This window comes from Triturus cristatus, chromosome 3_1 (genome assembly GCF_964204655.1).
Source record: "Triturus cristatus chromosome 3_1, aTriCri1.1, whole genome shotgun sequence".
In the NCBI taxonomy this organism is placed as follows: domain Eukaryota; kingdom Metazoa; phylum Chordata; class Amphibia; order Caudata; family Salamandridae; genus Triturus; species Triturus cristatus.
In genome coordinates, this window is record NC_140583.1 from 612,932,682 (window position 1) to 612,956,329 (window position 23,648).

General features: G+C 44.8%; 1 protein-coding gene across 2 annotated transcripts in view; it reads left to right on the forward strand.

Moving 5' to 3' along the window:
• LRRK1 (leucine rich repeat kinase 1) overlaps positions 1-23,648 on the forward strand; it is an 800,699-nt gene that overhangs the window by 637,499 nt on the left and 139,552 nt on the right. For both annotated transcript variants that reach the window (XM_085644543.1, XM_085644544.1), the window contains exons 25-27: positions 16,980-17,146; positions 21,016-21,213; positions 22,627-22,904. In XM_085644543.1, coding sequence (XP_085500669.1) covers positions 16,980-17,146; positions 21,016-21,213; positions 22,627-22,904 — 643 coding nt within the window. The remainder of the gene's footprint in view (positions 1-16,979; positions 17,147-21,015; positions 21,214-22,626; positions 22,905-23,648) is intronic.

Below are 23,648 nucleotides of genomic sequence, written 5' to 3' on the forward strand. Positions count from 1 at the left end.
GGAGTAAGACCATCTCTAAAACCTGAGAATGACACAGATGAATGTGCATTTAGGCTCCCAGTTTATCTGCATTCCCTGTCCTGTAGGTCTTCCACAGTGCGATCACGTCCTTATGCATTTTAATTCCACTGCATTTTTATTTATGTGCTCAACTGCATTATTGGCTTGTTGATGCATTCTGTGCTATTTCATTTTCTTTATTCATTAGGTAAGCATCAATAACTTGTACGTTTATTTTTCGATTTTCAAGTGCATTGGTAATCGGCTAAACTTCAGTCTTTGACAGTCCCATCCCAAGGCATTTTTTTTTGTTACATTTAGTGGCACGTTTGGGTGATGATTGAGACAAATCCTGCAACCCTCTGGGAGCAGCTGTCAGACAGATTGCTCGAGTTGCCTTGGAGCATGATGAAGCAGGACCTCCTTCCAGAACTATCTGATTGGTCAGCCCTGGGGATAGGTCTTAGAAGATGGAATCTCCACCAAATCATAATTACCCAGGACATCCTATCCCAGGATGACAGTAGCCTAGCATGTCCTAGAGCATTAAAGCTTTAATGGTGGTAATAGTACAATTGTGAGTATCTGGGGTAAGTGTGATCATTACAAGTCCCATCTTTTTTTGGGGGGGCAGGGGAGAGTTTTATATATCGTAAACTAGAACCAAAGGCATCAGAGCGCTTTACATGAGCACCAATTGCATTGCAGACGGAAACATTCATTTTTGTTAGGCACGGGGAGATGGAGTGATTTGCCCAGAATCACAGGATGTTGACCGTTCCTGCCGAGACTTGAACCTGGTTTCCCAGCTCCGAGGTCGACCACTCCAGCCGTTAGGCCACCTCCTCTCCCTTTCAATGTGAATGCTTCTCACTGATACTTACCAACATCCTGGCTGTGGTGTTTGTTTATCTTTGCCACCTCACTATTTGTGGTTAATGAGAGTCCAACCTCTTCACAAAGCATTTCCGTCTTTGTGCTAGTCCTGGACTCCGTCTTCTATCTCGATTCCTTGGGAAACAAACAGGCGCTGCAATCTTGTCTGAAGATGTAGATCTTTAAAGGTGAACTTCCTAAAAACATTCATCTGCCACAGACATCCGGCCTCCACTGAGCCTTGTTTTAATTGTCTAATGCCCTATAATGAGCTATCAATCTGGGCCTTCTAGCAGTCATAGTGACTACTTCCGGTGCCCTTGCACTTTCCCGATTTGTCCGTTGTTATTGATGTAAGCAAATATCGGCTTTAGCCTGGACAGAGAATTCCTCCTTTTGATGCCATAACCCAACTAGTGTTAGTCCACCTTAGCATTGGTTTCTCAACTTTCATTGCATTGCCCATTCATTGAAATAGAGGCAGTCTGTCTCTCCTGTGCAGCGCGTCTGCCGCTGCCTTCATCCTTGGGCATCCTCCCATAAGACAGATTTCAAACATTGAATTCCCTATAAAATTAAACACGTTTTTTCCTTTTTGTGCCATTCTAAAATAACGTGGGTAAGTCTGCCACAGCTTAATAATTATTGTTCAACTAGAACAAAGGCTTTGTAGCTCAGGCAACATGTTTACAAGACATGCAGACTTCCTCTTACTGATTCTCTCCGTACTACTCCTTGGAATCCTCACCAGGGATGATGCTAAATTGGGAAAAGCTATTGGCCCTATTCTGTCGATCTGACGTCTGGCTGTAGTCTGTGTCCTCCATCTTCCAAAATATGCTCTGCTTGGTAGTCTGTGTAGAGTAATTGGGAATAGGAGTGGGCAAAACATGCTCCTGTCCAAGCTATGGCAATGAAGTAAAAGAATGGTTTAGTTGGCCCAAATATTTGTTGATTTCTTTTTTTATGGCGTACTAGGCCTTTCTGCAATTTGTGATCCACTTCCAAGTCTGAGAGCACAATCCATGCCTCTCCGCCCAGAGGGCAGAAGTCTGACTGTGGCAGAACTGCACTACATCCTGCTGATCCATTGCTGTGTGTGAGGCTAGAATACGCTGCACAATTCTGGGGGGTTATAAAAGACATTTATCAAAAGTTACACATGGCGTAGCTCCAAAATATCAATGGATAGACTCTTCTCTTACCAACATGCCTGCTCCGTTCCCTGCTCAGAATCTGATACTGGCCTTTAATTAGCTGGTGTCGTCATCTTAACAGTGGAGATGGATTTGCAAGATACATTTAATAAGATAACCAACTTCAAGAAGGAATGTACATGTTGAATACAGCCTACACACTGGTGTGAAGGAGCAGATTTCGAAGAACAACGTCCAGGTCCATTACAAGACAGCTGCATGTTCTAGCAGCTGCTAAGAGGAGTTGCCTTACTTAGTTGGAGTTGCAGGGCTACTACACAGGTATCTTTCTGTACTTTCTGGTGTGTCTGGTAGGAGATGCCTCAAGCTTCATCACAATGGAAGCTGACAAGAAAGTGTGCGTTTTCTTCTATCAGATCACAGAACCAGAAAAGTATTTATGTATACAAATGTTCCATATTGGTTATCACCTCCAAGAAGGCCAGACATGGATTACCCAATTTTCGTAATGAAATTACCTATAATTACTTTTCATGTATTTTCCAAAATGGTTTTGTATTTGTCACTTCCTGTGCTTTTGTGCAGGCATCATGCACTTGGTGGATGTCCGACAAGAGCTCATTATTTATAAGGACCACCACATAGCGGAGACTTCCTCCATGAACACATCTTAAGTAGGCGATTGTAGAAGAAAGGCATTCTCAGGGATCACACCTTTATGTCGAGGGATTGCCTGTAGAGCAAGGGGCATGCTGAACCAGTGACTCTGCACACGCTCTGTGAAGTCCAACAGTTTAGCTTAAAATTGTTCCCTGTCAAAATTTAGAATCTTTCCATAATCTGCAAGGGATTTCTTTAAAATAGACCTTATCGACCAAGTCTCACATATCTCAGAGATTTTCAAAGAATCGCAGGTTTGTTTTGCCATCTGGCAAATCATAGGGCGTAAGGCAGTAATCAGTGTGAAGTATTCGGCACACTGTCATGGTGTTTGAGCGTAATGAGTAGTCAGCAACAAACAAGTTTAATCTTCTATCCAGGCAAAAGAAAATCAGGTGTGCCTACCTTTGAAAAATATGCTTCACACACAGCATCAAAAAAGCTGACGTACTTGCTAGAAGCCTCTGTTCTACCTTCCTGTAGCACTTAGCCCCTCTGTGCTAGTGTGTACAGCTTAACAAAGTAAGATGCGCTGTTTCTCGATGATATGGCGAATGCGGCGAGCTTTGAGGTACGCAAATGGACTACCGCACAGGCTTCCTGCCCTTGTGTTTACACGTGGGTAAAACAGTGATTAGTTTTGTCTTGCTTGTAACTTGGCTCCCCCTGTATTTTGCACCTGTCAGCCTTTGCAGCACTGTTTAGGAAGCACCTTTAAAAGAGGGTGGATATGAGACAACAATAGTGCATATTCTAAGTGCTGGTTGTTAGATTAGCTGCTCCTTCACATCACAAATGATCACATTTTGATTGCTAGTTTCTATCTTAGGGTATCATTATCACCTGCTGGTGACATTTATTTGAAACTGATGTAGCAGTCTGCGTATGTGCAGTGCCTGCAACCAATGTTTTAAGCAGTTGCTGAACACTTTGTTTTTAGCTGTGAATTCAGTCTCAAGATATACGACCTTCTACTAAGACTACTCAACATCAGTAGCATGTAAAGCAGGGGAATATTAGAGAGAGCGATTGCAGGTAAGCACATGAGCTTCTGCACCCTTCAAACCTGTGCCCCACTAATTGCCCTGAATGGTGCTGAACGCTCCACATGGGTCTAAATTGCACCTTTGGAGAATTCACAGAACCCCTTGCCCACCAAGATTTGAAGCAACTAGGGACCATTTACAGTTGAGAAGAGAGTTGGAAGCATAGTTGTTACCAAGATAATTATATCAACACTGGCCCTGGGATATAACTCAGAAAGGTAATCCTTCGACCAGTATAAACACTATCCAGAGTTACGGTACAGTCCCAACCAGCAAACCATGCCAAGAAGATGGACACAGGCCCTGGAAAGAAACTGGTGACCTCCACCAAATATTGCCTTTCATTCACCTTGACAGACAAATGGAATACAATAACTGTGCCATCCCAACCATAAAATATGCCCCTCCAATCAATATTAGAAGAACTCACCGCCACTCTGCACCAGAAGGTCTGCAGTATACCTAATGGCATATGGGATTCTAATCTTAGCCACCCCACACACCCTTCACATACATAGTAAACAAGGTCTACTCTACCATCTATCTCTAAACACTAGACAGAGGGTCATTTACTGTAGTCTTGATGCTTCCCTCAGTATCTATTTAATGTAATCAATTTCACCATATGTCACTTACAAATTCATTACCATGATCCTTCATCCACTGGACTGGCTTATAATCTACGAAAGGACCTATGGAACCTTGCTGGCAACTGGATGGCTTAGATCAACATAGCAGTAACTTAAATTACCACTCAATACTAACCTTGATAGGTCTGCCGAGACCAAAGAGATCTGCTCCACATTGCTGGTAACCGCAGAACTCTAACATAGTCTAACCTGCATGTCGCACATACTTTGAGGACTGCCATCCTTTAATTACAAAAAGGGTGACAATAACAGTCCATCTTAGGAAATCTCTTCAATTGACTTCTCATAATGACAATTATATAAAGAAGAACTGTAATACAGTCTATCCAAGCAGATCCCCCATCCTCAATCTTTAGTCACACTTGCCAGCACCCTCAGATCAGAGATGACAACCTCCTGCAACAGCCAGCATATAAATCTGATTGAGAAGATAAAACTACACATTCAATAAAGGGACCTGAAGAGCTAACATGAGCTGCCAGCAGTCATAAATCATAAAAATGTGCATCAATCTCACACTTCCTCATCCATCGAACTGCTTAGCACTGCGTTCCTTAAGATAATGGCCGCTCATTGGGCATCAGCCACAATATGGAAACGCTTCCCACATAGTCTCAAAGCAATAACAGCATTCTTCCAACCACATGCTCGTTATAGTGTAGCATGCTACCCACATGGACAAGTGCTTCAGCGCCCTTTAAAGTGGCCCCAAACAGTATACTATTAATATAACGCAATATAATACAATGGGTCTAGCAATCAGGTCAGGAACCTGGGATCTCTTCAACTCTTGAAATTGAAGAGTGCACACTACAAATTCATCCAAGTGTGTAGTTTTAAAACTCAAGGGATTCCGAGATTGCATCCTCATTATAAGGTTTTATAAACCACTCAGAGAGTGTAAGCATTGCAGCCACTCAAACAAGGCGGCAAACGATTTCACCTTTCAGTGGGTATACAGGTGCCTGTTCCCTGGCAGGAGATTAAGTGGCAGTACATTTGCAGATGAGCATAGAGGACCTCTATCACTTACAGAAAGTCCTTTGGGACATCCAGTGTTCCTGGCTATAGCTTTTATCTCTGGAGGTACAGGGCACATACTTCTTTATCAGTACCTGGATGTAGAATCTACCAGAGACCTTTGATGGGGAGTAAACACTACTATTAGAAGACCCTTCTCTTTGGACTGTTGCCTCACAGTTGTGTTGAGCACAAGCCTGGCTGTTGTGTTGACCAGTCCTTGCTAACAGGGTATTCATGTTTATTAATAACTGCACAATCATTTAATGCGAGGTCTCTCTGAAGAAGTCGTTTCTATCCATTAGCAAATCTTGGACACCATGTTTTACATGGACTTCTCGATTCACAAACTAAACCAGAACTATTATTTGGGCTAGTTCATTAAAAATTGAACTCTGTGAAACATCTCTTCCAAAAAAAACCTATGCATCTTCCCTGAGAAATGTTCTTTATATTTTCTGAGGTTTAAGGGAAGAGAAAACCAGATGATTCTGGCTAACACTTCCTTCCAGTGATCATGTTGACTGTTTTGGGGATGACCAATGACAATTGATACGGAAATCAACTAAGTGCGGTATCAGTCTGGAGGGTAGACACCCACTAACAATGCCATGGTGCAGGATGGTGGAATGAGCATCACTTTTGCCCTGGCCCTTCCTATATTATTGGCATCACCTAATATTTACAGTAAAGGAGATTTCTTCCCTCTGCAGCTTAACTTGTTTCTGGTGTCATCCTCGGAATCTTCTGTCTAGACATAGTGCAGCCGGGTAGAATCTAATACCCACATATAAGATATATATGCAAAGGCAATGTTTGTGGACCTGATCCCTATAATTATGTTACAAAAGTAACTCAAAGACAGCACTTACAGTTGACAAGAAATACCACCTAAGTTACCACCTGTGTCCACGAATCCTGGTGATCAAACGGGAACACACAAGGCAATAACAGCAAGGGTGTAGAGCTAAAATACACAGCCACAATAGACAAGGAGCTAGCATGGAGGAGTACTTAACAAAAAGAGAAAACAAAGGCATACTTGACAGAAATAAGTAACAAACCACACTAGGGGACTGAAAGCTAAGAGAGCAGGAGCATTAAGGTAGCAAACTAGAAACTGGAACTAGGTCAATGGAAAGAAGGCAAGCACCGAAAAAGGTAGAAAGGTAAATACAGAAGGATTGAAAGTTCAACGAACAGAGATTCACTAAAATAGTGCTATCTCAGGACTCGAAAATGAATGAAGAACTGCAGGCTGAGCTAGTTCAAGGAACAATGAATTACCTGCAGCTCAGGATTCAGGAATAGTCAGGAAACAAAGATTAACAATAACTCGGGTACTCTAGAAACAAGGTATCAGTCACACTGGAACACTGCTACAATGACCAAGACTAGATTGAAGGAAATTGATGGCTCACTGTGATCACATGCCTCGGGTGTGAACAGGCTAGCACCTGGCAGGCACAGGTGTGCTGAATTCCTCTACCCATCCTTGGTCTGCATGGGAGGAGACGAAGCAGTGAGCATGGAATTCTAGGTATTGGAGTTTTTAGCAAGAGCAGACTGGCTTCCACTAAACCCAGAATGGTTCTCAAATGAATTAAAATGTCAGAATAAAGTCCAAAAGGCTGGAAGTCAGTATATACATACAGTGGAAGGCCCAAAAGATGTTTTGAACACTGGAAAGTCCCACAAGGTGGCCCCCTGGTAGTGGGGACGAGAGAGCAGGATGTGAATCATGACAGAACCAGGTTTCATTGATGAGTTTGCTGTCTAGATTGTTGTCTATAATAGGTTGTGTATGTCTTGTGCATGCTTGATGGATAGCTGATCTGGCATTTATTATGCATTAGTGCGGTGTTCATGCCTGTGCGGTGTTCACTGCCTGATGTGAGTTTGACTTATTAGAATGTTGTGTGATATGAAGGCATGTCTTACAGTTGGGGAAATCTGTATACGCATGTTGCACAGACTTTGAAGGGTGGGGGAAAATTCACTGTCTTCCATTTTGTGCAGTTATGAATTAAGAACTGTCCTCTGCCAAAGAGCTTGCTCAGGCCCTGCCGATGTAAACCTATTGGTTCCCAGTGTCCAGATGTGGCAATGGAAGTGTGAATTTAGCAAGGAAGCTGGACCATCAATTTATGCCAGTTCAAGTGCTCCGCCAAACTTTAAATGCCTCCTTCTTTGGATTGGTGTCAAATCCTTGTTGACTGTTCTGAGCATTTTCTATACTCTTTCTTTTTTTATGCAAGCTAAAACATGCAGTCAAATTAAAAAGAACATAACATATGTTTAGGACACCAAAAATATTGACATCCGCACCTTGGTGCTCACGGCTTTGATGATCTTTCCCTGTATTTTGCGCTTTCACGATGTTCATGCCACCACTACGGACTTTAACAAGTGCATAAATGCACTTGTATAACTTTGTTCTGAAAATAAATGGAAAAAAGAGATCCGAGTCATCTGCTCCATGGCTCTCTGTAGCGCTATAGAAAGAAAGAAAGCCTCCAAGAGTTACAGTGAAATTGTGGAGATATTCACCCCCTCACTAATCTCAACAAGCATAGAGATGCTTGATGTATGTAAGACACATACTTAATGCAAAAGCCTCAAATAACATATTGCTAACCATCACTGCAAACACTCAACCAAGACAGCTATTCTTTGTATTTGTAAAGTCAGCTAAAAATCTCAACCTTCCTTTACCTTTAAAGATCAGTAGGCAAAATGTGAAGAATTTCTTAAATTCTGAGAATGTTATATCCATTTTTTTTTAAAGAGTATTATATAGCGCAAACTAGACCCGAAGATATCAGAGCGCTTTACATGAGCACCAGTTTCGTTACAGATGGACACATTCATTTTTGTTAGGCACTGGGAGATTAAGTGATTTGCCCAGAATCACAGGATGTTGAGGGACGTTGTCGAGACTCGAACTGGGTTACCCTATTTCGAGGTCGACCACTCTAGACGTAAGGCTGCATCCTCTCCCCTAAACTTCCTTTGCCTGTATGGTCTGATTCACTTTAAAATTGAACTACCAACAACAAATCTTGGAACATATGGTGGGACTTCAAAGAAATCTTCCAGACACACTTTATAAAAGCATAAGTCAAGTAGCCCCTCAAACAATTCCACAGGCCCCATTTCAGCATTAAAGACCTCTGCTACCAACTTCTTTCATATTGTGACAATCTAGTTAATGTATCTATTACATAATGTATCTTCCCAGACTCAATTAAAATTGGCCTCAACTTCCAAATTAATGCTATAGAGCTCAAACCCCTTTGACTGGTCGATCTGTGGTCTACTCCTCCTTGCTGAGGTCACTGAATGAATTCATGAATAGATGAATGAAATTAATGCATTTGGCTTTGTAAATTGCTGTTTCCCCTAGGGGCTTCCCAAGAAGGGAGCAGATGTCAAGAAGAGTGAGGAAAGACTAAGCAAGTGGGGAAAGCCAAAATTAAAACCTTTTCCCAAAAGATGAGATGTTGTCCAATTTCCAACCCTTCTGATGAAGGGAGTTCCAATGTTTGACCACAAGGAAGGTTGAGGAGAAGCCACCAACGCAGGTATGCCAGATCCAAAAACGGACGGAAGACTGGAAGATATTGGAGTGCTCAACAGTGGATTGCATGTAGGTTTGGAACCTGTATCTCAGGTTCATGGGGGCCAAGTTGTGGATAGCTTGATGGCAAATACAAAGAGCTTTCACGATGGAGCATCTGGTTATTGTTAGCCAGTGGAAAGAGTTAAGATGATTTGCAATAGGAGCTCAAAAAGGGCAATTCGGTACGAGTCGGGCAGCAAACTTCTGCACAGTTTGAAGACAGTGAGATACAAAACGGGGTTACAGAGAGTTGCCATACGCAAACCAAGATAGTATAGTGCCCACCACAAAAGATTTTCTGTAAGGGACAGGAAGCGGAGGTATGATTTCTCAAAGCAAATGCAGGTAGACGAAGCAGGCTGCAGTAATCTGTGTGATTTCGCTAGGAAAAAGTTGAGTCAAATACAAAGTCCAAATGTTTTGCGGATGTGGCAGAAATAGATGTAAGGCCAAGCTCAGGGGGGCACCAGTTCGTCAACCAGATAAAGATTTGTGTGCCAGGGTATGACCTTGGTTTTTGTTTCCATTTAGCTTGAGGCAGTTGGCTTGCATCTAACTGGCAACAATCCTGCAAGAAAGGAATCATTCCTGTGTTTGTAGGTGATGTACTGACTGACTGAGACAATGATTTGTGTTCTATTCTCCTAGAACCTGAAATTGAAGCGAAAGAGCTAAATGAGAAAAGCCAGATGGGTGATGTAGATTTTGAAGCAATTGATTTTCAATCAAAAATCAGCACAGCTTGGCCCAATCCTTTCTGGCTTTGGCATCATAATTTGCAACACTCCTCCTCTGCTTTCTGCATCACTCTTAATCAATCAATCAATCAGATGTCATGTAGACCGCGACTACTCACACGTTGGTGTCTCAAGGCGCTGGGGGAGGGTGGTGGTGGTGGTGGTGGTGGGGACTGCTGATCTGTCAAAGTCACTGTGGTTCAGTCGAAGAGCCAGGTCTTGAGGTCCTTCCTGAATTAAGGCAGTGATGGTGGCTGCCTGAGGTGGCGAGGCATGGTGTTCCAGGTCTTTGCTGCGAGGTAGGAGCAGGATCTTCCTCCAGCCATGAGCCTGTGGATACGAGGAACGGTGGCCAGGGCCAGTTGGGTAAAGCTGAGGTCTCTGGAGGGTGTGTGGAATGAGAGGTGGTGGTTGAGGTACGCAGGTCCCGCATCAAGAAGGGCTTTGTAGGCATGTGTGAGGAGCTTGAAGGTGATTCTTTTGTTGACTGAGCCAGTGGAGGCGTTCCAGGTGGCCGGTGATGTGGCTGTGGCGGGGGATGTTGAGGATGAGTCTGGCGGAGATGTTGTTCGTGTCTGGTGGAGGCGTTCTGCATGTTCTTCAGGAGTTTCAGGGTGATGCCGCCACAGTGTGCCACTTGAAGATATTTTGGAGCAGGCGTAGGGTATGGAAGCAAGATGATGAGATGGCGTTGATTTGGTTGTTCATGCTGAGCGATGAGTCCAGGATGATGCTGAAGTTTTGTGCTTGGTCTGTGGGTGTGGGGAGGGGTTCAAAGTGCTACAGGCAACCAGGAGTCCTCCCAGGTGGAGGGGGCGGAGCCCAGGATGAGGACTTCGGTCTTCTCTGAGTTGAGCTTGAAGCAGCTGTCCTTCATCCAGGTGACGACAGCCTTCATCCCATCATATAAGTTGTTCTTAGTGACTGTGGGTTCGTTGGTGAGGGAGAGAATCAGCTGGGTGTCGTCAGCGTAGGAGACGATGTTGAGTCCATGGTTCCTGACGATGGCTGTGAGCAGGGCCATGGAGATGTTGAAGAGAGTGGGGCTCAGAATCATCTTGAAGGAGCCATCAAAGGTTTGTTATCTACAGAATTAAAGTTGGATATTCTATGCGACAATCTTGCAAATCTATTTTGCAAGTTTCTGGAAATACACCAATATATTCCACTGCCACTGGGCCACCAGATCATAGTGAATGTGTCCCACCCTTTTTAGGGCAGGACGACCATCAATAGATTTCACTGCCCTGTGTGGCAGTCCCAGGCAGAGAAATCAAACAATGAACCCTGTTGCGCAGGAACATAACTCTGTGTGAGGGCCATTTGTTTTTTATTTTTCAAAAACATACTTCTAGTTTGCTAATTTGTTTTTGAAAATCAAAATTCTTTGCAGAGTGCGGTCAAAACCGCATGACACCCACTTGGGGGGGGGGGGGGGGGAGAGGGTGCTGATACTGCTCGAACAGCCCGGTCTTGAGCAGCCTACTGAAGGTCTTCGGTCTGCCGTAGGAGGATGGGGAGGGTGATCCAGGACTTGGCGGCGAGGTGGGAGAACGATCTGCCGCCGGTGGTCACTCTTCGGATGCGGGGTACAGTGGCGAGAGCGAGGTCTGTAGAGCGGAGCTGGCGGTTTGGGGTGTAGAAGGTGAGTCGTTTGTTGAGGTATGCTGCTCCGGTGTTGTGAAGTGCCTTGTGTGAGTGGGTGAGGAACTTGAAGGTGATCCTCTTGTTGGCGGGAAGCCAGTGCAGGTCTTTCAGGTGGGGTGTGATGTGGCTGTGGCGAGGGATGTCGCGGATCAGACGCGCAGGTGCGTTCTGTATGCGTTGTAGTCGTTTCAGTAGTTTGGCCGGGGCTCCCGCGTAGAGGGCATTTCCGTAGTCCAGTCCTGCTGACGAGGGCCTGGGTGACCGTTCTTCTAGTGTCAGTGGGGATCCACCTGTAGATCTTTTGGAGCATGCGGAGGGTGTTGAAACAGGAGGATGAGATGGCGTTGACTTGCTTGGTCATGGAGAGTGTTGAATCGAGGATGAATCCCAGGTTGCGTGCGTGGTCGGTGGGTGTCGGTGCTGCTCCCAGGACCGTCTGCCACCAGGAGTCGTCCCAGGCAGATGGGGTGGAGCCGAGGATGAGGACCTCTGTCTTGTCCGAGTTCAGCTTCAGACGGCTGTTCTTCATCCATTCGGTGACAGCTTTCATTCCTTCGTGGAGGTTGGTTTTGGCGGTGAGAGGGTCCTTGGTGAGGGAGATGATCAGTTGCGTGTTGTCGGCGTAGGAGATGATGTTGATGTTGTGCAGTCTGGCGACGTGGGCGAGCGGGGCCATGTAGATGTTGAACAACGTTGGGCTGAGGGAGGATCCTTGGGGTACGCCACAGATTATCTTGGAGGCTTTGGATCGGAAGGGAAGGAGGTGGACGTTCTGTGTCTGCCGGAGAGGAAGGAGGTGGTCCAGTCCAGTGCTTTGCCTCGGATTCCTGCGTCGTGGAGGCAAGTGCGTAGGGTGTGGTGGCAGACTGTGTCGAACGTGGCTGATAGGTCCAGAAGGATGAGGGCCGCGGTCTCGCCGTTGTCCAACAGGGCCCTGATGTCATCATTGGCGGCGACGAGAGCCGTTTCGGTGCTGTAGTTGCTGCGGAACCCGGACTGGGACGGGTCCAGGATTTTGTTCTCCTGGAGGTAGCGGGTCAGCTGTTTGTTGACAGTTTTCTCGATGACCTTCGCCGGGAACGGTAGCAGAGAGATGCGCCGGAAGTTCTTGAGGTCCCTTGGGTCTGCCTTGTGTTTCTTGAACAGGTCGTTGATATCGGCGTGCTTACAGCTCTCCAGGAAGGTCGTAGTCTCGAAGGAGATGTTGATGGCCTTGCGGAGGTGGGGTGCGATGGTGGCGCTGGCTTTGTTGATGATGTGGTGAGGGCACGGGTCTGACGGGGAGCCGGAGTGGATGGTGCTCAGGACTTTGATGGTGTCGTCAGTCGTTGATATTGGTCCAGGTGAGTAGGGGGTTACCATGGGGTCTGAGGTGTCGTTGGCTGCTGTGGAGGACTGGTTGTCGAAGCTGTCGTGGATGTCTGCGATCTTGTGGTGGAAGGAGGCCAGGGAGTTGCACAGGTCTTGCGATGTTGGTGGTGGAGCTGGGGTTGGAGAGTTCCTTCACAATGTTGAAGAGCTCTTTGCTGTTGTGTGCGTTGTTGTCGAGGCGGTTCTTGAAGGAGGTCTTTTTGGCTGATCTGATGAGGTGATGGTGTTGGTGCATGGCCTTCTTGTGGGCTGCTTGGTTCTCCGGTGTCTGTTCATGGCGCCATTTCTTCTCCAGCTTTCGGCAGTTTTGCTTGGAGGTCTGGAGGTCCGCGGTGAACCAATTGGCAGTCTTGTTGGTGCGTGTGTTGGAGGGATTTTTGATCGGGGTGAGGGTGTTGGCGCAGTCTTCGATTCAGTGTCTGAGGTTGCTGGCGGCGGCGTCAGGGTCTGTGGGTGGGCTTCGGGCAAGGGCGGTGTGTAGCTGGTCTTCTGTTATTTTGCTCCAGCAGCGGTGTGGGATCAGTTGGGTGCGGGGGTGCGTGGTAGGCTTCTCGAAGGTGAAGTGGACGCAGCAATGATCGGTCCAGTGGAGTTCGGTGGTGTGGCTGAAAAAGATGTGGGAGCTTGCGGAGAAGATGGGAGTCAGAGGTTGGCGATGTTGTCGATCAGGGTGGTGGAGTTGGTGTCGTTGTTCTCGAGGTGGAAGTTCAGGTCCCCGAGGAGGATGTAGTCCGTGGACACAAGATCGTGCGTGCTGACGAAGTCGGCGATGGAGTTGCTGAACTGTGGCCTGGGTCCGGGGGGCCTGTAGATCAGCGTTCCTCTGAGGGTGGTGTTGGAATCAGTGTGGATCTGGAAGTGCAGGGGTTCGGCGGTGTTGAGGGTGTCGTCGGAGTTGGTTGAGACCTTGAGGGTGGACTTGTGGATGATGGCGATTCCCCCTCCTACTCTGTTGGTGCGGTCTCTGCGGGTGATCTTGTAGCCGTCTGGGATGGCTATGGCGATGTCGGGTGCCGAGGAGTTGTCCATCCAGGTCTCTGTCAGGAAGGTGACGTCCGGGGAGGACGGGTCGAGCAGGTCCCAGAGTTCGATGGCGTGTTTGCGTGCGGAGCCGGTGTTCAGTAGTATGCATCTGAGGTGGTTACGTCCTGTCCTGGTGGGTGGATAGGCGGGTCTGTTGCTGGTGAAGTTGCAGTTCCGGCAGGAGAAGAGTCATTGGGTGCGCTTCGGGGCAGCCTGGAAGCAGGTGTGTGCTCGTCCGGTGTTGAGTGCGCACCCGCCGCCATAAGAAGGGGAGGTGGAAGGGAGGAGCAGCTGGGAGGAGGGAGCAGACGAATGGGAGCGGGGGGGCGGGGACGCAGTTGTGGGAAAGAGGGATCTGCAAAGGGTACAGAAGAGAAAAGTGGGGCACAGCGGAAACTGGGGGAATGAAGGGGCAAAAAGCGAATACAGTAAAAACAATTACAATTACAATACAGGCAAAACAAAGCAAGCAAGCAAAAGCCTATGGCCTACCACTGACCCCCAGGGATGAGGCGCAGGGGGAGGAGGGCCTCGAACTCACGGCAGAGCAGCAGCAGGGCTTAAGGGCGCAACACACAGGTGGTGCTGTGCGGCTTGGGGAGCGACCTGCCTAAACAAGGTCAAGGGTCACTCTCTTTTAATCTGATGTTAGAAGCATCTGGAGATTGATTTCCCATTACTAAGATTATAATATTAGGTTACAATCGGCTGGAAACATCAACAGATTTGCATTTACAATGTCTCCCTGCAGTAGATTTGCAGGGAGGCAGCCGCAGCTCTGGAGGGAGCCGTTTCCAGGTACTTCAGAAGGTAGCTTTACTTCCCAATATTGGTTGGAGGTGAAAGTCTGAACTTAAACCTTAATGAATGACTAATTCTATACATGTTTAATGTTAAACAAGTGAAAGGAAAGAGCTGCCTGGAAACCATACACCTTCAACATTTAAATGAGGTTGAGCAGCAAAAGCATCAGCCAGTTCCCTGGCAGGAAGTCTTTGTTCTCGCCTCCTGTCAGGCCTGTCCCCAGGGCACCCCCGCGCGCCGCTCAGCAGGGGAAGCTGTGGTGTCTTTCGATGGCTTGCAGTGGAGGAGAGCTTTGAGGTGTACACTGGGAGCATCGCGCAGGCCGCAACTGGTCTTTCTGATGTGGTTGAAGCGTCGTCATCTTTGTACTTTGATCAAACGAGGACTAGAGTTGTTGCGTCTGCAGCGCGGTTACTCCCGGCCTTTTACACTTTCAGGCGTTCTTGAGCAGGTTATGAAGCTTGTGTCAAGTGTTAGCGAATGAGAGGAGAGGCGTATGGACAATAAAGCAAGTCCCAGTGGAAGGATTGCCTCTTTGTATTCTATACATTTATTAACCTCTTGTTTTTGTCTTCATTTTATCTTTTGGTTGCGGGCTATTTTGTGGTTTGGGAAGGAAAATTAAGTCTCTTGTTTTACGATAGGATGCTAAGAACAACCAACACATTTATGCTTGTAAAATATAATTATAAGATAATGGTAAAACATTTGGACTTTGTTTTCTTTTGGGGCATCTACAATTGCCCTGGAGAGATTTCTTATTGTTGCATATCAATCTTCTAAACATCGAGGTATAGGGTGGGGGCTTGTGGTAAAGTTACTTACTATATATAATATCCCTAGTCCACCCACTTTGCTGACCTGATTCAGTTGTTGTAGATGCACTTCAGAGGACTATTTTGCTTTAATTATAGTAGTTCTTTTAAGTCACTATCTTCTAGCAGCGCACATGCTGAAAGAGTCCATGTTTATTTAGAGTTGGAGCATGACTAGCCTCTGTTTTAGCCGAGTGTGACTGTCTCGGATTTGCATCTCCGTAAATCCAAGGCATTTAAGAAGTGTATTCTGTGTGGATAATCACACTTCTAGCAGTGAGTTTAATATTCAGGGTGTGAATCCCATGGGAGACTTTTTAGCGGTTGTTCTGCTGGCTAGCTACTTTATTTATGTAATCACTGAATAAACTCCTCAAGCACATGTATTTTAGTAGTGTTTGTGTTGGTGGGTGCACAGTACACACTAGAGTGACCACTTCTCTTCATGTCACCACTGACTATAATTCTATTCTTGGCCTTTTATGTGACAATATAATATATTTCTGGTTGTTACCCGAGTCTGATGGCTTAGTGGACTAATGCATCCACTATAGGTGCCTGTGTTCTACCTTACGGCCACGGGTTCAAATCCCGACTGGTTCACTCGACCTTTCGTCCTTCTGAGGTCAATAAAATGAGTGCCAATGAGCTGGGTAACAATAAACATCTGTTATTCACTGGCAAGATACCCTTTGGTGAGCGTGTGCTTTACAAATACACGTTATGTTGTTGTGGTCTTGACTTGCGTCCAATTAACTAATTGGACAAACACACATACTGATTTGTAGGTTAAAGTTCAGGACTGGAAACAGTGTCCATGATGACGTGGAATTGAGTCGTCCTAGTGCACACATCGGTGTTGTTCAGCATATTGTCAGGTGACGTATGTGGTCCAGTGGAAAGTTATAGCACAGATTTATTTTCATAAACTGGTCTTCAAAGGAGGCCCTTATAGAAATATTTCCCCTCAATTCCAAAACAGTGATTTCTTTAGCAGGGTTCAGAGCTAGGCTCTCACCCATGAAAGATGTTGCTCAATAGACTGCTGCAACCCTATTGCAAGTAATCTGCCTGTGTCAGGGCGGATGGGCAATGAGTTAGTAACCTTTGTTTTTTAAATTCCTTTTTGAGTGTATCCTGTTCAAATAATGTCCTGGGATGTAAATGGTACAAAACACTGCAATATGATAAATATGACCGGGCACACATTCCGATTATGGTCTCTCCCATTAGTGATCGTAAAAGCTTCATCTATTAGTCGCAGGTGTTGAACAATGCTACAGTCATTCATCGATCGCTGAGTTGAAAAATGTTGTACTACTGTGTCAACAGTAGTACAAGCTGACAAAACATCCAAACCTATTGTATTTCAACCTATGTAGACCTTCCAAATTAACATTTTACCCATTTCCTGTGGTGATGGAAAACTTCATAGGATGTTCCTAAAAATAATTCTTAACAGAGCCCACCCATGGGACTTGTACAGGGGACAGAAAAAATGTCCTGAGTTATATGTGGAGACTTGCTGAGCCTTGGTTTGTTTTGTTGCAGGCTGTTTTTGGAAATCAAAGACCTGGAATACAATGAAAGTCAGAACAATGTACTTGGCCAAGGCGGGAGCGGCACAGTTATCTATCGAGCATGTTACCAAGGGAAGCCAGTGGCAGTGAAGAGATTCCTGATCAAAAAGTGCCGGAGCTCTGCTGACACCTCCATAGGTATGGCTTCTTCCTGCTCAGTAAAACAATCTACACCTCCATAGGTATGGCATCTTCCTGCTCAGTAAAACAATCTACACCTCCATAGGTATGCCATCTTCCTGCTCAGTAAAACACTCAATACCTCTTTAGGTTTGGCATCTTTCTGCTCAGTAAGACACTCTATACCTCTTTAGGTATGGCATCTTCCTGGTAAAAAAAACTCTATAACTTTTTAGGTATGGCATCGTCCTGCTCAATAATACCTTCTATACCTCTTTAGGTATGGCATCTTCCCGCTCAGTAAAACACTCTATACTCTTTAGGTATGCCATCTTCCTGCTCAGTAAAACACTCTATACCTCCATAGGTATGCCATCTTCCTGCTCAGTAAAACACTCTATACTTCTTGAGGTATGGCATCTTCCTGCTAAAATAAACTCTATACCTTTTTAGGTATGGCATCGTCCTGCTCAATAATACCTTCTATACCTCTTTAGGTATGGCATCTTCCTGCTCAGTAAAACACTCTATACCTCCTTAGGTATGGCATCTTGTGCTCAGTAAAACACTCTATAACTCTTTAGGTATGCCATCTTCCTGCTCAGTAAAACACTCTACACCTCCTCTTTAGGTATGGCATCTCCCTGCTCAGTAAGACACTCTATACCTCTTTACATATGGTATCTTCCTGCTCAGTAAAACACTCTATACCTCTTTAGGTAGGGCATCTTCCCGCTCAGTAAAACACTCTTTACCTCCATAGGTAAGGTATCTTCCTGCTCAGTTTAACACTCTATACCTCTTGAGGTATGGCAACTTCCTGCTCAGTAAAACACTCTATACCTCTTTAGGTATGGCATCTTCCTGCTAAAAAAAAACCTCTATACCTTTTTAGGTATGATATCTTCCTGCACAATAATACCTTCTATACCTCTTTAGGTATGGCATCTTCCTACTCAGTAAAACACTCTATACCTCTTTAGGTATGGCATCTTCCTGCTCAGTAAAACACACTATACCTCTTGGGGTATGACATCTCCATGCTCATTAAAACACTCTATACCTCTTTAGGTATGGCATCTTCCTGCTAAAAAAAACCTCTTTACCTTTTTAGGTATGGCATCTTCCTGCTCAATAATACCTTCTATACCTGTTTAGGTATTGCATCTTCCTGCTCAGTAAGTCACTACATACCTCTTTAGGTATGGCATCTTCCTACTCATTAAAACACTCTATACCTCCATAGGTAAGGTATCTTCCTGCTCAGTTAAACACTCTATACCTCTAAAGGCTTAGCATCGTTCCGCTCAGTAGCACACTCTGCACCTCTATAGGCATAGCAATTTTCTGCTCGGTTGCACACTCTATACCTCTATAAGCATTGCATCGTGCACAGTAACGCATGGCAGAGTCCTGGTGAGTCACACATATACCTCTATCGATATGTAATCGTCCTCCTCAGTAACACACTGTTTCTAACCTGTCTTTATCACTGAAATAGTTTTCAAATTAGCTGTAGTGCATTTCAAATATATATATATTTTTTTTAACGAAAAGCAAAATAGATGCAGTGTCTCCAGAATTACATTCTGCGGGGGAAGGGGATTACCGTTTTGTATTACGGCACTTCTGTGGAGAATTGTTTTTTCTGGTCAGTGCAATAGCTCCCAAATGGCGTGTTCCCTCTCTACAGACTCTTAGTTCTGCTACATGATGTCGAGACCCTAAACTGTGAGAAAAAAAACTCGAGTTCGCTTCAGATCGCCAACAGATGTGCAATGGGCGCCTGTCATTTCGTAGCTGCGGCAGCTCTCTTCCTGTTTACTTTGAATATATGGTTTAGTCGGAAGTACTAGTCACGTGGAACGGAGAGCTTTCTACAGAAAAGCAAATTCTTGTTGGTCTGAGAGCTGCTTCTATACTTGCACGGATATTAGGCTATCAGATAAATAGTTGCACGTTCAACCCACACCTAATTGGTGCAAGAAAAAGGTCGTGGGTCGTATGCAAAAACGGATTGTCCCCACTACCACCCAAAGTCTGAACTCTTCAAACTTCAAGGATGTGTCTGCTCATGAAGAGGTTCTGTAAGGCAATCCGAGTGGCCAGACAAAAGGGTGTGTATCTTGTTTCTCCATGAAGCATAAACATTTATCAAATAGTTGAATGAAAGGCTAAAGCAAATCTGGACCAATTATAAGACGTGGATGAATAACAAAATTTATCATAATAAAATGCATATCTTTCCATAACTAAAGAGTATTTTGCTAAACCTGCACTTAGTTTGTATCGGTTTAACATACCCTTAAGATATTGTGTATAATAGTTTGAGGCATAAAAACTGGCTGACTAAAATGCTGTCACAAGTTAAATGTTTTGTCGTCCTGTTGTCTCATCACGAACAAGAAAATAAGACTACTCCTCCCACGGACAACTCTAGCCATACACTCCTGGAAGACAATAACAACGAATCCTGTATCAAACAGACGCAGGCACCAAATCTTGTCCCATTCTGGACTACAAAAGACTACTGGTTCTACCAAACCGCCTGCATCCTGGGCACACGCACACCTCAGTCTTTGTATCTAGCCAGACATTATTCGCAAAAGAGAACATGCTCCTCTCGATGCCAAGTGCTCATTCACTCCAAACACTACCACACGTCCTGTACTCCAGCACCAAGTTAGCTTCTTCGTGTAATGTGAAACAGTCCAGATACAATACAGTTTCCTTAATCAGTACCAAAAAACCTCTAATTCTGCATGCCAAGCAGCCCTTTTACTCTTTATACTAAACAGTTTCTCTCTTAAAACAATCTTCTCTACCTTGAGATAGTATTCAGTCACGTGAGGTAAGCTTCTACTTAGTCAGTACAAAGGACCAACAAAAATGATTGGCCCACTTTTTATACATCATGGGCTACAGCTTAATTTCTTATGGTTTGCTGCCACTACGAACTATCCTGCAAAACATATAACCTCTGATGCAAACAATATCAGAATAGAAGTCCCTCAACCTGGTGTCCTGTGACAGGCAAGCCTCCCCACCTTTACTAAGCAACCAAAACCTTTTTACATCCTCAAACAACTACTGTGCATACCACACACCATACACAACTATATCTAGGTACCAAGTAACTCAAGCAGCCCTCCACACCTACCTTACATTGCAGAGTCCCCCTATATTCACCTTAAACCCCACACACCTCCTTCTATAAATCATTTTAAGCCAAAATACCTGCCCAAGACCACATGAAGTATCTTATTCCTCCGGCAGGTCATCGGTGTCACTCCAGGACCACCAAGGGTGACAATAGTTTGTTACATCTAGCTATGAACACAAATTCTCTATATTTTTGGGCCACAAACATCTACCCATACTGTTTAATTTTTGGAAGAATCAAAGTTAAGGTGATTTGAAACTAGATCACCAGAGCCTGAATAGAAACAAAATGTTCTTTGAGCCCGAGTGCTTTTGGTTTCCTAACCTACCAAAATGTCCTATATCGTGAACTTTTGGGAACAGCAGTTTTAAGCTCCCATGTTCCCCGATATCACACATTCACCAATCCAGCCTTTCCGTAAGCATTGATTGCGGGGATAGTGCCCTTTTTTAAATTCATTTTTTAATCCATAAATCAAGCGTTTATAATTAAAGAGAAAGAAATAGAAATATCTGTTCATAGAAAAGATTCAAGACTTCTTTGTTTCCTTCATGACTATCATCATAACACAGATTTTTTCATTTATACGGATGTGTCTGTTTAGATTGACCCCAATATCGATGACTTTTCAGTAACTGAACAGTACAAGTGAATTCTGTGTAAGTAGGTTTTTTCTGCCGCTGAAAACTGCTACAATGACCATGTGTTATATCGTTAATGCCAGATACCATGTTCAGGCACTTGCAAGCCATGGAAGCCATGAGGAATTTTTCTGAGTTCCGCTTAGAGGCCAGCATGCTGCACTCACTGACGCACCCTTGCATCGTGGCCCTCATCGGGATCTGCATCCACCCTCTGTGCTTCGCCCTGGAGCTGGCTCCACTGGGGAGTCTCAGTAGCGTCATACTGGAGCGCTCAAAAGGTAACCTTTCTACTGTTTTGTTTTGCTTCTTCTTCATTAGACATAAGTATCAGTTGTGCTGTTGTATTTGTGCCTGGGTCTTTCTCCCTCAGTTATATAGGGGTCAATACTGGAATTGTGATATTGGTTTATTCTCGCTGGCTGTACTTGCAAATTGAGTAAAATACTGCAGGGTACCAGCATAGCAGATGAAAAGAAACTGGTAATCCATGATGCGAACATTAAAAGAATAGTAAAAGGGTGATAAGCATGTGCTAGCCAGCGAAGGTCTATTCCAATAGAGCCTGGCAGAAGTGAGTTGTGTTAATCTCCCTTGACTATGTGCTTCAGTGATGTTTAAAATCCAGGTACTTTAGTTGTAGGAGTCTGCCTCCTTGGTTTCTCTGCTGAATTTGCCCGAGGGTCACTGAAGAAATCTGCATGTTCTGTAGACGGCTCATGTTCCTTATGCAGTGTTCCCTACCAGTGTACACGTACCTCCTAAATATACGTGCACAACACCTGGTCCACCTGCATTAATGCAGCTTTCACTGACCCCTCCAACTCCATCTCCCAGCTTTGTCCATTGATACTTTGCAACACAGACAGACCTCCACACCGACCAGGGCACTTACGCGGTTGTGTATGCACAGACACTGCCAACACGTACATGCACACCCACACACCTCACATCACTCGCACAGGTAGTTAACGCATTCTGCTATCCTTGTAGACAGACCACTCACTACCCTGCTCTCTCCTTCGAAGAATGTTGTTGGTATCATTATCTTACCATTCAGACTCCATATTGTCATCATCCATCAATGGCCAGGAGCCATTGGATCTTTTTTTGACAAACACAGCATAATCGACTCCCTCGCTCTCCACTCCCCTGATTATTGGAGAAGACCTAGACCTGAAGATTCAGACGCAAGAGGCCCTTCTAACTCCAGTATTACTGGGTAAGTCCATCTCAGGCAAACACTTCTCCTACTCTGCAAACTGTTCACCTAACCTCAACCCCTGCTACCATGCACACGGCTAGGATTCCTATGAGAAGACATGAGGTCATGCCCAATGCGCACTCCCGCTATCTTGTCAATATGAAATAAGAGTCTGTGTTTGAAGGTAAATCAGTTTAAGTTTTGTTACGTAAGTAACAAAAATAGTGCACAGTCCATTTGTGTTATTTTTATAGTGATTATTCAATAGTCTTACTTACTTTTCGTCTCTTCCACAAGGGCAAGAATGTTTCTGGAATGTGGACTCGAGCAAAATCATTTTGTGCCATTCTGTACCAATCAAACTGTAGAAATTGTGTTCATGAGTTCGCCATTTTTTTTTACTAGTGTAAAGTTTTTGCTGCATGATTCCAAATTGGGAAAAACATCTTTTTTGTTTGTCATGTGCTTCTGAATTGTACTGTTTGCACAGGCTCTCTATTTATGCCACTTGGACATATGCTGACCCAGCGAGCGGCATACCAGATCGCAGCTGGCCTCGCGTACCTGCATAAGAAGAACATCATATTCTGCGACCTGAAATCAGACAACATCCTGGTGTGGTCTCTGGACGTCAGGGAGTATGTGAACGTCAAGCTCTCCGACTATGGCATTTCCCGGCAGTCTTTTCACGAGGGAGCCCTTGGAGTGGAGGGGACTCCTGGATATCAGGCTCCTGAGATCAAGCCCCGAGTAGTTTATGATGAAAAGGTAACTATGCAAATGGTCCTTTCACATGCCTTTCTTCTGCAAAGTGTGTACTTAGAAGGTCTTTATATGCTTTTATACTTCCCTCAACTGTTTATTGCTGTGTATTGTAATTTAATTTTAGTAGTAAACCAGCTTCAGAGATGGGGGTTTATTATACTGCATGCAATAATCTCCTGTATGGCATTCAGCACATCGACCTACCACTACATTGGAAGATTATGGTATAATTTATTTTTATTTTTATTTCAGCTATGCATAACTCCCAGGCTAAGTATATGTTGAATTAAGAATAATAAATATATATTTACCTTGTGATGTAGTGGGAAGCAATGTAGGAGATCCGGTGTTATCGTAGGTCTGTACTGATGACCGTGCAACTAGAAATGTATATCCATCCTGCCCCTTTTCTTCAATTCAGTTCTCATATGAAATAAAACAAGCCCTGCCACATCATCCTACATTCAGGTGATGGAGCGCGGACTTCCTCTGGCTTATAGTGTGTCCTCTTGAAAACAAAGGATGCAGTGCTTCTTTGCCTCTGGGTGATATTGGTCCCTCCTCTGCACATTGCCTAGAGCTCTGTTCCCTCTGGCACATTTGGATACCCATACAGTGTAAAAGCAATTTTGGGTCCCTTTATTGGGATAATTTGGAGTGGGTTTCCTTCTACACCAAGACATTTCCCATTTTTCCTTCTCCACCAAGTTACTGCCCCTTGGTGCCACCTGCAGCATTTGAACTTTC